General features: G+C 43.9%; 3 protein-coding genes across 14 annotated transcripts in view; 2 read left to right on the top strand and 1 right to left on the bottom strand.

Moving 5' to 3' along the window:
- Window positions 1–20: 20 nt before the first annotated feature.
- On the top strand, window positions 21–2,433 carry LOC118507563 (phenoloxidase-activating factor 2). 2 transcript variants are annotated; one of them, XM_036046185.1, is made up of 6 exons: window positions 21–271; window positions 708–873; window positions 979–1,056; window positions 1,163–1,305; window positions 1,371–1,696; window positions 1,776–2,433. In XM_036046185.1, exons 2-6 carry the CDS (start codon window positions 750–752, stop codon window positions 2,368–2,370), a joined length of 1,266 nt encoding a protein of 421 aa, XP_035902078.1. In that variant the 5' UTR covers window positions 21–271; window positions 708–749; the 3' UTR covers window positions 2,371–2,433. The 2 variants fall into 2 exon arrangements, with proteins under 2 accessions (XP_035902078.1, XP_035902077.1); XM_036046184.1 differs by having other exon boundaries at window positions 21–873.
- Window positions 2,434–2,478: 45 nt separating this feature from the next.
- On the bottom strand, window positions 2,479–4,661 carry LOC118507564 (nudix hydrolase 8). The gene is made up of 5 exons (XM_036046186.1): window positions 3,822–4,661; window positions 3,588–3,712; window positions 3,411–3,502; window positions 3,122–3,335; window positions 2,479–3,053 (listed from the first exon to the last, which is right to left on the bottom strand). Exons 1-5 carry the CDS (start codon window positions 3,965–3,967, stop codon window positions 2,626–2,628), a joined length of 1,005 nt encoding a protein of 334 aa, XP_035902079.1. The 5' UTR covers window positions 3,968–4,661; the 3' UTR covers window positions 2,479–2,625.
- A 3,237-nt stretch (window positions 4,662–7,898) lies between these two features.
- Window positions 7,899–13,855, top strand: part of LOC118507559 (allatostatin-A receptor) — a 45,301-nt gene continuing 39,344 nt past the window's right edge. For 2 of the 11 annotated variants that reach the window (XM_036046162.1, XM_036046150.1), the window contains exon 1: window positions 7,899–8,109. The gene's annotated coding sequence lies outside the window, so the exon portion shown is untranslated. The other 9 variants (XM_036046160.1, XM_036046156.1, XM_036046155.1 and 6 more) reach the window with 9 other exon arrangements.

Here is a 13,855-nt window from a genome sequence, read left to right as displayed (position 1 = left end):
CTTCTGTTCCAACTTCACCGGGATAATTGGATCCCCTGCCCCGGACACGGTGGTTTGTACGTCTGACGGTCCGGTACGGTCCAAAACAACCAACGGACTGTTCCGCGCAACTGCATAGACAGGTGTAATTGAATCTGGTTGGTCATCCGTCATCGAAACACAGCCTTACGAATTACTATAAATGGATGGCGTGCAAACCGTAGCACGTTTCAGTGGCTCCAAGTTCGTTACACGAAGCAGCAGATACTTCGATTCTGACGGGCCGAAGAAAGTGAAGATTTTCAGTTGTTTCATATTCGATCCGTACCGTGAATTTGATGGAAGGACTAACCAAACAGATAAACTGTGTGAAGGATTTGTAGACGTTTAACAATAGTCATTGATAGTGCAAAATTAAATTACAGAGCAGTCAACCGATTTTGGAATATTTGCAATAAAAAACTGAGTGTGATTTCAAATATTCTAAAGAGTAATCGTTCAAAACTGGTGGTGCTTTCTTCACTAAAGTTTGCTAACCCTTGGAACCTCAATACTGTCATTGATTAGAAAAGTACCATCAATTATCTACGAAAGCAAACCTATCTTCACTTTCGTCCGCGCGCTCGTGTTTAGTTAATAATACGCTTGTGCACGCGATTCGTTCGCTAGCGCACTAGTTAGCGGGCTTTATTAAAGCGTTTTTACTTCCTTCATGTAAATGACCGTAGACAATCACGTAGAGAACTGAAAAACACAGAGTCCCGAACGTGATGGTTGCAAGTCTCATTAAAGTGATCGTTTGGGCTAGCGGTGTCTATACCGTTGCTGCCCTTTCCACCGTTGAACGTAGTCCAGCGTTCAATTTCCCACAGGATGGTGCTACACCAGGCAATGGTAATAGAATAAACCATGTTCAAATGCTTCCGCAAGTTCGTTCCTATGTTTGCCTTTCTATTATTTACCCCTTTCTTTACGATTGATTGCTTACCACATGCCAAGACCTCACACGACAGGCCGGTAATGTGAGCAATGGCATTACAAGCGGTGTCCTTACGGGTGTCGTACCACTGCAGACAGGTTAGTTTGCCACCATTAAACTCTTTTGCCCCACATTTCCAACACGTACAGCCATATTTTTAACTGCTTCCGCTTTTGGTGCCACGCGCAATGGTGCCTCTTCAAGGTATACTACCGAATATTGTTAACACAGGCGTACCTTCAGGGCAGACGTGCATCTGTGTGCCCACTGGCCGGTGTAATGCGTTATCCACCGGAGGTGGCACAACCGACGGTGCCGGCCAGTTAGACGTTAGAATTGTATCTAATGTGAGTGCAAGTGCTAGCAAATAATTTTGTTTCCATAATTAACGATATTTCCTCCACACCAACAGCCAAGTGCCAACACGGGAGTTACGCTTGGGTCAACAACAACAACCACCACCGCAAGCACAATCGCGCAAGTCATAACGGTCAATATCGTCTCACCGGCCAGTTGTCAATCGGGACTGGAACGATGCTGCCTGGCCGGTAGTTACCAGTGTGGTCTACAGTATCCACCCATTGCAAACTCGCCAGCCGTCACCGCTAATCAGGCCAGCTATGGGGAATATCCTTGGCAAGTGGTACTGCTCGGTCCGGGCGACGTTTACGTCGGTTCCGGTGTGCTCATCGACAATCTACACGTGTTGACAGCGGCGCATAAAATTTCCGACTACACGTAAGTGTGTGTGTGTGTGTGGGGGTCAAAGAAATATCACCCAATTACCTCCACTGTTACCCGTCTTTCCCGAACTCAGTTCAGGTAGCCGAACGCTGAAGGTGCGTCTTGGCGAGTGGGATGCAGCATCCACGTCCGAACCATTGCCCGTGCAGGAGTTTAATGTGGCACGCTACTTTGTGCATCCGAGCTTCAACTCTGCTAATCTGCGTAATGACATCGCAATACTACGCCTTTCCGGGACGGTAACGCTCGGAACCACGCCAACGATTGCAACCGCTTGCCTGCCCGTCACTTCGTTTGTTGGCAGCCGCTGTTGGGTGTCTGGATGGGGTAAGAACGATTTCGTAAGCGGTGCTTTCCAATCGATCCCGAAAGAGGTGGACGTACCGATCGTAAGTGCGGCCAACTGTCAAACGGCACTACGAACGACACGGCTCGGTAGTAGCTTTGTGCTCGATACAACCAGCTTTATCTGTGCCGGCGGTGAGCTGGGCAAGGATGCGTGCACCGGAGATGGCGGCTCACCGTTGGTGTGTTCACTGAACGGACGCTGGTATGTGGTAGGATTGGTTGCGTGGGGTATCGGTTGCGGTGCAAACGGCATTCCGGGTGTTTACGTTAATGTGGCATCCTACAATTCATGGATCACGAGTACGATCGCTACCGTTTAATGTTTAATTTGTTATTATTCTCCCTAATAAAAAATATCGCGATAGAGAGACCCTACTAAAGAACGTGAGAGTGATATTCGAGCACAGTGGAAACAGGAAAACGGAAAATTCATATCCACAGCAGCAGCAGATATAATTTTTGGTAAAACAAGGACATACCAACTGAATTGCATTGCGTCATAGCCATCGCGTAACAACATACCTGTTCCACCAACGGTGTGGGCTAACGTTGCTCATCGATCGCTTCCTCGATCGCTATAACTTTAACGTGCTGGTGGTGCTGTTGCTGCTAGCACTGCTGTCAGCCTGTCCACCCACGGGTACTTTGGCAATTGAGTAAATGTTGTACCGCTTTCTCAGCACTTGGTGCATTTCCTCGGTACAGTCGATGCGTAAACCGAGCCGCTGGTACTCCAGGTACGTACGGACGAAATTCCGATTCGTTTCATGCACCTTCGGATGGTGCAAGTACTCGTTTACATCCATCCACTCACATTTGGCAATCTCGCGATTGCACTTGGTTATCTCTTCCGATAGTGGCTTCAGTGCCATTACGATGTATAGATCGGAACAGCCGAAACCGGCCCCGTGTGCGTGTCGAATCGAGATGACCGATTCGAACTGGGTTCGAATGTTCGTTTCCTCCGCCACTTCCCGAATAGCGGCGTCGATAAAATTCTCATCTAAAAGGTAAACATGCAGATTAAGTGGATCGTTTTGCGTTTCCCCTCCACTTACGTCTTACACTTACTGGGTTCCACATAGCCTCCCGGTAGCTTCCATGATCCGACAATTAAGGCATTGTTTTCGCTTACCACCAGCACCTGATTCCGATCGTTCATGACAAGCGCACCGACACCGACCATCGTATGCGAGTACGGTGGAATGTTTGCCGATTCATCCGTCGGCAGCCAGCGATACAGCATCACGAACGTATTTTTGGCATGATGGAATTGGAATCCATTCTAATAGATCAACGATAAAACATAATAACATATGAAATGGAAATCATGAATGCGACACAGCAAAAACTCACTTACATCAACTAGTTCCGGTATCCAACTGGCGGCGGACAAATGGACTTTGAACCAAATGCCTCGGTGTTTACCTTCAATCCAATGCTCTAGGGAACCTGTATGGTGAGAGATAATATAAAAAAACTCAAGGTAAAGCTCTGGTCATTTGTTTTGTAACACCGTGTCGTAAACCCGACTTACGTTTCAGCACGGTTGGAAAACTATCGAGACTGCAGGTTTCCATGCTAGAGTCAACCGTGATGCCATTGAACCGATCCTTCACCCCCTTAAACGTGCCCTCGGGAGAACTTTCTACCGTGGTGTATCTGCGGCGGAATGGGATTGACACAGTAAACAATACACAACCATGACGATATTATTAGACCGTGGCCTCCAAGGATTACGGCGCTTGCAAAATCCACCGTCTGTACTTACTTGTTGAACCAACTATCAGCACCCTTCACAATGTTACTCTCCGTTTGTTCGCTCATTTTGCTCGAATGGCGCGTTATCAATGAAACCTGGTTACATCGGACGATTGATAGCAAGCGTTGCGGAATGACAAAAAGCGCTCTACTCATTTAGCGACCGGCAACAGTGTGCGCTTCAACTAGGCTGGACACGATGGACAGGGCACTACCGGCGATAGTTATCTCACTTTACGCACAATTTTCACACGGAGTTATGCTTTTTCGGGGTTCCAGAATTCACTAAAATCATGCGTCAACACTTGCGCGACACTTTTGACCGCTAGCCAAACAAAACATTCAACCAGTTCCCAGTATCTCAATCAGTGCGAAAAAATCACGTCGGTGCGGAATGACCACACCATCAGCCGATCGGCTTTGATGAGCAAATTGTTGGAGGATGCACCAGTTTTACCAGTTCGTCACCTACGGGACCGAAGCAGGTCGCTTCCGGTTAAACAATGCTCTGCGCGATCACAAGGTTGAGACGGCGTAACAATTGGTCCATTGTTTCGCGACTATTTTGATTAGAATCCACACCCACACACGACCATCAAACTACACACACACACACGCGCGCACACTCGTATTCGCACACACAGAGCCGTTCTGTTTACTTTCGTACCATCGTCACAAACAATTGATTACCACTGCACAATGCACATTTTTTACGAGAGCGTGTGTGTGTGTGCTACAAATGATGAGCAAAAACTGTGCCACGAATTTCGCAACCGCACGACGAGTGTTTTGTGCGGGAAATGTGCATGCAATTGTTTATTGAAATCTGATCTGACGAGCGCATGGCAGCTGTATAAACCTTGAGTTTGACGTGTGTACATTTTTAAATTGGGTGGAAAATTCGTTATGAAATATTATTGATGCATTGTTTTGTTGCGGGAAACCTGCAAAAAATCATCAGAATTCAGTATCAGTGTTGAAGTAGCAAAATAAAGAAAATAGTTTTATAATTATTGAAGTACTTCGTAAGACCATTAATTGTATGAACGCGTTCCACTGTTCCAAAGCCGCTGCACAAACCATTTTAACAGGGGTTGTTCACAGTGGTCAATGTTGTCATATTTTACCCCAATTTTGAAATGGTAAACGGTTGTTGAATGGAAGTTGTTGCGTGAAGAAAGAAGATTAGAGTTAAACTTTAGTTGTTGTACTTTTATCAGAAGAAATTACCCTCTTAAACACCTTTAGATGAATTTTACTTGAGTTACTGAATGGTGTAAGAATAATAACTAATATTCGATCATGCTTACTTCCGGTCAGGATATTCTCTTCTTATTAGGCTCTACAACCTCGAGGAGACTTGGTCTGCCGTTACCGGGTTTCCTTGACTTGATTTTACCCGTAGCTAGGCAGTCAGCCTTGCGTACGGACAGAAGGTCGGAATGGGATTCGATCCCCGTTGTCCTGCCGTTTAAAAATTAGTGTAGTTGCTTTGTTTTACCATATTTTATTTACTTCTTTTTTGATGATTAGTTCGGGGTGGTCCGGTATCACACATCTTTAACATGTCCTTACAAAGCTTTACATTTATTCCTTACAAATATGTAGTGCCAAAGAAGTTAAAGAAAAAAAGAAGTTTATATTGCATACGGGAGAACGGTTCGGATGAGAATTTCATCCGTCCTGCCGTGTGTAAAACCAATCCCAGAGAATGATTTGTTCAATTTTGAAATTATATTCACTCGATTTTGTTTCTTTGTTCTTACCATATGTTCATGCTAACGGATGTATTTGAAGCTTTTCCTCAAATTCATCCTCCAACTGCAAAAATCAAGAAGCATCCTTGGAATGTTTATTAACGATGTTGTGCAAACGTCGTGTTACCATTCGGAATCACCAATTATCCTCACTGTTCCCACGAGAAATAGCTCACATTTAATTTCAACCGAAGGATTTTGCAACGAGTCCAGATGCAGACTATGATTACTATTTCCCACAACTGTTTGCATTTCACAATAATTGAACGAATGCTGAAATGAGCAACAGTGCACACAGATGCAATTTTTTCCGCAGTACATTATACGGGTTTGAACTTTGCAACACATTTATCAAGAATCGCCCACCATGCGTCTCTGCTTTACGCGACTACATTTAAACATGCAATGACCTGGCTCCCAATACATCATCGCTCAACAAACAGGTTCGCCAGCGGCCGATATAATGAGAATATTAATGCATTTTCCGTCCACAGGATTATTGCCTGCGATGTCTAGGAATTGGAGAGCGTTTTCCTGGAACCTGGAACACATTATGACGAAATTAAATGTTGCATATCACCTGTTTGCTCAATTTTTATTATTACATCAAAGCCTTCGTCGCTTGTTTGTTGTAAAATATTAAATATAACTTGAAACTGCCAAGGGCGGCCCGGTGGTAGAGGCGACAGCGGTGCTTGTCCTCATACGGCAGGACCACCAGGGTTCAAATCCCATCCGGATCGGTACCCCGTAGTGAGAATTGAATATCCAACTACGTGCTATCATTAAGTCTAGTAAGCCAAAAACGGCAGTCATGACCTTTAAGAGGCCAGTAGGCCATGATGAGAGAGAGAGAGAGAGAGAAAGTTACAAGTGTAACTGGAGATTTTATGAAAAATTTACATGTGAAACCAATTTTCATCCCTCAAGATAATCAATTAGAAAGGGCTTCATATAATTTATCATTTGGTATGTTATTCCCTAACATTTATCATCAAAGCATAACTGCTTTCTTTGTCGAGTGACTTGATAATAATTTAAACCACTAGCGTAAAATTGTAGCATAATTTGAGTGGTACATAAATTCATTCTCACACCTATTAGCTTCATTTGATATTCAAATCTAATGGGAGTACCTCACGTTAGTTGCTGCATTTACCTCGAACCGGGTATGGCTGCCTGCCACTAGAACGTGAGCTTTCGGAGCGCAATTAGCCGAATGAATTGAATTCGTTCAATAAACACGATCTACGTTAATATCATTAGGTCGTCCGTTCTATACCGCGGGCTTCACACGCATGATGTACTGTAGCAGATGACCAAAATGGGTTAGCTAAAAAGGCTCTTTTTAAAATTAATTTACAAACTGCTACTCTCATTAGCACTGCTATTGAATCGTTTGCAATGAGCACTCCCTTAGAATTTAAAAAATATGAATGCTTCAATAAATTACCGAGACTGTTCGGATAATTTTCATTTGGTGCTTTAAACTGGTGTTCAGAATTGGTTTAATTTAATTATTAATTACTGCGACACCGTATACAACGGCTGCTAGGATGTGGCTTTGATCGAGAATCACATGTGTTTAACCAGTGACGCGTTTAAAGCTGTGTTCGAAGAGAGTTTTGGTATAACTTGTGATGCGTTTTATTAAATTTCAATAAGCTCTCTTAAAAAAACTTTACGAGCCTAATTGCCTATAGGTTGATATTTTTATGAATTAAACAACATTTAAATAATTTTACATACACGTTACAGTAGAGCGCGCAAATAACTTCGTGAGAGCTACAACATGGAACAGCCTGGTACAGTTTCAAATTTGCTCACGCTCTCTCACCTGTTGATTCCACTTCGGACTGTCTGAAAGAGAAGTAAGACCAACCATACTTCTTATCTTATCTAGCCTAACCGAAAGCTTTCTCTCCCTTTGGTCCTTACTTTACGCGAACGTTACTCTTAACTTGCTCACGTGATATACACGGAAAAAAGTCCGCAAGAAACCCTCCATTGTCTGTTGTTTTGAGTGCGTTTTTCGAATTTTTGTTTTCTCCACAATCTTGCTCCGAATTGCCTCTTGCTCAGTAGGATTTTCAGAACTTTTAAATTTTCCATCCTATCACGTTTCTCTACATTACCGTTACGCATCGTCAGGAATATCTTACCAACTCACAGCTTACGACTACAATACAGATTTCTCATTTCTTCATCTCTCACATTTTCTCTCCAGACACAGTAATACGCTTCTTTATCATGTTTGGACTCCGAATCATGTTGGAAACCGAACGGACTCGAACTCGTCCTCACTGTCATGTCTGGTTGAGACAGACGCTCAGTCCCACTCCAGATACCGAGGCCGGAACGCTTCGTTCGCCATTCGGTGAGCGCAGAGTGTTCACGCCATTTGCGGACGCTACGCCACGGATCCGTCACAACCGACCGGGTGTCAGTTTGCGTTTGTGTTTCGTATCAGTCGGGACGGAAAACGGCAACGAGACGGTTTTCCCTCTCACGAAACGGCAGCAGGTAGCGCCACACTCGCTGGTAAGCTTTTGTTAGTCGGCCTTCTCGGGTGGCGAGTACGCCACTTGTACCACCAAACGCACACACAAGCGCACCAGTTGCATGCACATTGCTTAGTATCTAAGCAACCGTCGGAGTGACTTGACCTAGCTTGAGGTTGTCCTTAAACTTTACCAATGTGACTACCGTCTCGGTTCGTGTGTGTGCATATCTTGCGGTTTATTGGCTTCCACATATTTGCACAATGTGAAAGTTTTGTTTGGGTTTTATGAGTTTTTTTGCAGTGTATATTTAAAAACTTTTCCCATTTTAACGTGGTTCAGTTTTTCGGTGTATAAATAAACCCGCTCAAGTGCTGTGCCTTCAGTCAGTGCCGGGAACCTTTTTTTGCAGTTTGTGAGTGTGTTTGTCTACTGCTGTGTTTACCGAACATTTCTTTCGTTTGCATCGTACCGGGAGAAAAAAGCAATTTGATAATAAAAAAGAAGAAAACAGAAAACGACGCGCTTTCCATGTGAGTGATTGCAAATGTTCGATTCGATTGTGTAAACAATGCAATAACAATACCCACCCACGGAATGATGGGTTTTCTTTCCAGGAAGCAAAGCAACAGGAAGACAAAAAAACCAGTGTGTGTCTAAGTTTAGTGAAGGCCGTGCGAAGTTGGTGAAAATGATGGCAGAATGTGTGAAGTGTTTTGTAAACAACTAGCAAGCACCGTGTTCCACCGGCTTTTCGGTGATTTACGGAGTTCGGCTTGGTTTGGACTCGCTACAGTGCGTTGGCTTGGCTTGGAACAATAAATTACTTAGGCTCGGAAGAATGGAAGGGCTCAGCACGGCGAGCAGAGGAGCACCTGGAGCGTAGTAGGTAATCGGGTAGGAAAAAGAATCTCAGTCGATGAAACCCGATGGTGTAAGATAACACACCGAGCGCTGTAACACGTGGCGAAAAATCTCGACTCCACCCCACTCGTGTCCTCACGACCATGTGTGATGTGGAATTTGTGCAACCAACTTTTCCTACCAGTGCGTTCATTTCATACGATATCATTTCCCCACCATAGGGTTTTCTCCTATCTCACAACACACGCACCCTTATCATCATCGATTGGGTCATTTCTCGGTTGTTTTGCTTTGCCATTTTTGTGCCCTTTCAACACCACGCTGATGGTGGTAGCGTTTCAAGCGTCTGCAATGTCCCGTTCCCGAAGCACCGGAATGCGAGCAAAACATTTATTATTGAAACGGCGCTGGCTCTGGCTGCCGCTATCGGAAGACACTCACTCAGGATGTGACAAATTCTATTACCGGTTCAACTTATCAACCGTAATGGATACGGAATGATTTACGGCTACGTGTGAAGGGACTCGTTCCCCACAATCGTTGTCGTTCCGTTTTTTCCATTAAGTGATTTAATTTTTCCACAACCCATTTACGGCGCATCGCTTCGGTCGTATCCGTGCGGTTGCGGATCACGATCCCGGGTGTCGAGATTAGGAGACCAGGGTCGACACCGACACACATCCTATCCCTTTTGATGAATTTAAAGTCGATGAAAGTGTGTCAAGCGACAGACACCCCAATTCCAACGCGCTTTCCAATTTTCAATCAGTACTCGTATTCCGGGCAAATTGGGCAACCGTTTGTCGGAAAGGAGATTCAACCTGTAAAGACTTCCTGCTGGTAGAAAACCTGTGACCTGCAACACGCTAGCCCCATTTCACGGAAAAGAAAAATCGTCCCCAATCAAGCGGTAATCCTTTTTCTTATCCCTGCTTGAAGTGTGTTTGCCGTAAGCCTTCCAAATCAAACAAACATATTTGCTCTTACGCTCTGTCGGAAGTGGCTGTGAGGTCTTTTTTGCTACTTCGGTTCGGTGGGATGGAGACCGATTAATGATGATGGACACGCTGTCGACTATTATTGCTTCAACAGTGCCAGTTGCCTGCCCGCTGGTAGGCACATTCATCATTTAATTCGTTTCACACTGGTCGAACGTTGACCGGAAGATGGCTTCCAGCCATTTCAAATACACTCACGACCGATGCTTCAGTTCACGCACACACAGCAGACTCTATTCCGCAACGGAAACTGGAAAAGAAGCTTTCCTTAAAGCTGCGTACTGGCGTGCCGTTTCCAAGACAACGGTGAAGCAAAAATGACATTTCTTTGCCTGTCCCTTGGTCCACACGCCGTTGTTCGTTGGATGGAAAGCTACTAACAAATATTTATCTTCATTTATTAGTTAGTCCTGAACTGGAATATTTTTACCGGTGTGGTGGGGTCACCGCTCAATTCCCTTCTCGCTCCCTTGTAGTAAACGAAGCCATTGAATCTCTTGCCTACCTCAAATCTAGCTGACATGGCTCGATGCTTTTTTGCCGTATGACGGTAAAAATATCTACCCCATCCGTGCTACGAAATGGACACGACCTATAATTTCTCATTTTTCTGCCACGCAACCCCGGCAGCTGCCTTATCTGGTTGATCTGGAAAACTTGCTTCCAGCGCCTTTAATGTGCTCTTAGCGTCGAGGGCCTCCCGCGAGGGAAAACAATTCACTACTCAGGCTGAATGGACCTGGTAACGCGGGGGAAACGGATGATTTCTCCTACCAGCCCGATTAGCAGCTGCGTCTAATTATTTCCTTTATTATTATTCTTTCCGTACTCGTTTGCTCGCGGCACACCTTTCAATGAAGTTTCTGCTTCCATTCCATCGATATGAGGCGGCTTGCTCACTCTATTTTCATTTGTGCAATCAACCAAAAAGCTCCCCATTCGGTGGAAGCTGCCAAGGATATGCTCACGTAACGGTTTATGCCTTTCCCATATGAACCAGTGCCGAACGTGCCAACCGTGTATGTGTTGCCTAGTTTTGCAACACTAGCGAACTCGCTGTAACATCTTGTGCCGGGAAGCGTTTGGGCGCTTGTGCCGACGATAGGTGACATAATCGTAATGAAGAAATTTTACCTCCAGCTTCCGATACCCTGAAAGGATTAATCCTCACGCACACACCTACTCGCAGTCTGTCGCTCTTTATTTCTTACGTGGCACAGACGACCTGCAACATGAAATAAATTCGAGGTCGACGCTGAAGGAAAACGTGATTTACATAAATATACATAAACAGCAGCCATGTTAATCCTTTTATAAACAAAAATGTAGCTTCGTCTTTATTGGCACACGCACAAAGCACTAGGGGGGGTGGGTGGGAGTTTTTGATAATGGACCGGATTGCTAAACTGCGTCATTTGTTTTGGGTTGAATTAAGTGTAATCATTTAATCGATATCAGTGTACGATTGAGATGACACAATGAGTATATAGGTGGGCAAGGACACTTATGTCGTTTTCACACTTGTTGCAGAATGTGCTTGGAATGATTTAGGCTCCGTTGCCCAAAACATAACGTTAGAGGTAGTAGGCAACTACAAAATGAACAATTAAAGCGTTAAGACCTAATTTTTTAATTTAATGCATCGTTTCTTATACTCTTTTCGTCCACAAAGGAACTTATTTGTCGTCATAAACCAATCAATGAAACCGCTCACTAGATGCTTGAGGCATTTGTGTCTCGTGCTAACCCCTACTCTCTAGATTATTTACTTTTTTTAATTTTCGTGTTCTTAATTCATTGCCTTGAAAAGAGGTTTGTTCTTGTTCTCCAATAACAAATGCATTAAAATTTAAATTTTATTTAACGATTTTCCATTCAATGGTCTTGGGTCCAACTGTCAAACGCTTTTTATACTAGGTTTTACTGCAAAGAACTAAAAACTTAATCAATTGATTTGCGGTAACTATCCCCAAAACAATCAAGGAACTACGATCGAAGAGTTTTCCGTACTACCAGCTTTAAACCTGAGCAAAAAAGTTGAAAAAAGTTCGAGCTTTTAGAGTTTTCCAGTTTCTCACTGCTGGAAACAGACAGATTCCGTATACCCAATAGTGTTGCGCAGCAGAAAGCGAGGAAGAAAACCGAGACTTTATAGACTGGTGGTTGGCTCGTTGTGAAACTTTGATCTGTGGTTCAGTTCCGTTTGTTGACACGGTCCTGGACAATATGAACTTTGTTATACAAAACGTGCTGTTTGTATGTGTGTTAGGCAAAACCTACCCATGTGACCCACAATCGAAATCAGCGACTGACGTTGCCTAAACCTTTCCGACGGTATTTTGTCGACGAAGACTATCGGACCAATCATTTTTCTGCCAAGATGAAACAACAGTTGATCGTTAAGGGCTTGAAAGATTTTTTTTTTTTAAATATGCAAACATTAATTTTTACTGTCATCCGTAGCTGACCAGAGCCTAAGGCCCCCATTACTGTCTTTACTATTTTTGAACTCAGTTATCCGCCACTAAAAACCGTTTTGAAGTCTTGTCAGACATAATTTATCTCATGGTCGAGCATCATCGCCAAGCTGTTATCGTGGCTTTTCCGGAGAACGAAGTTATCAACGCCATTACTCTGTCTCTTTTGGCTTCCAACATTGCTTCCATTGTCAATGTGAACGGCATTAAAAGAGTTTCCGTGCTGGGTCACCCGGTGCCAATCTCATCTTGATGGAGTCTTTGGAGTCTTGATTTGTGCTTTGCTTTGTTGTTAACTACAGAAAATAATGTTGTAACTAGGTTATCAGTTTTGTTTCAAAGAGGTCTTAAATTTTACTTTAACAACTCATCGCTGTGTATATTTTTTTTGGGGGATTTTTATTTTTCAATTGTATTATTGTGTCGCGGCGAGGCGGTCCGGTGGCCGAGGCGACAGCGGCGCCGGTCTTCACACGGGGCAGGGCCGGGGTTCAAATCCCATCCAGACCGCTTCCCCGTACGTAAGGCTGACTACTTTACTACGGGTAAAACCAAGTCACAGAAAGCCAGAAATTGGCATGCCGATACCTCTCGCGGTTGTAGTGCCAAGGGAAAACAAGAAGAAGAAGAAGATTATTGTGTATTTATTAATCGTAGAATTGAATACGATCTCCAACTGTCACCTCCAGGCACGAAACTTTGTATACTTCCGTGGTGTTCAGAGATACTGTTACAGCTCTAACGGCATTATCGGATCGATATTTAGTGAATAAATAAACACTCTGATTCAATGAAGCTTCAATATTTTTATACAAGACAAACAACATAAGCGTAATCTTCACAGCGAAAAAGTTACATCTCAGCACCGTTGAATTCCTTAACCGTCTGCAAAAAGAATTCCCAGCTGGAATAGCATTTCTAAATTTTCTTCACAATAATGAAAACCTTTCAGCACAAAACTTATTTTCTCTAGTTGCGTGTGGTGCCAACCATAAACCCTGGACGGAAAAGGACACAATTTGCATTTTGCGTCCCTTGTTGCGACTCCGGCATGCCCTCGGGATACTTTTGCGCATGTGGGTAGAGTTCTTACCAGCTTTTCTCATGCTAAAATGACATACGCTGGCACCTTTCCAATATTTCCCCTCATCTCATTAAAATGGTTTGCCCCGCTTCTCTATTTAATACATTTTACCGCGTTGCGTTCACCAGCCTGTTAATGAGGAATATTGTTACGAACACACGCTTTCAAACGGTCTTGATAGTACGCCACCATCAACTTTAACCTAAAGGAAGCTTTATCGAAACCTCACTAGGTTCTTCACGGTGAGGGCTGGGCATAATCCAGTAAAGCTCCCGAACGCTAACCACCAACCGAGGCCACAAATGCTTTCGGATACGTGTTCGCGTAAGATCAGCAGCTACCCGGTTTTAATATACAAAGTAA

Source organism: Anopheles stephensi, chromosome 2, assembly GCF_013141755.1.
Source record: "Anopheles stephensi strain Indian chromosome 2, UCI_ANSTEP_V1.0, whole genome shotgun sequence".
Lineage (NCBI taxonomy): Eukaryota > Metazoa > Arthropoda > Insecta > Diptera > Culicidae > Anopheles > Anopheles stephensi.
Note: the sequence above shows the minus strand (reverse complement) of the source record. Positions and strands in the feature narration are given on the sequence as shown.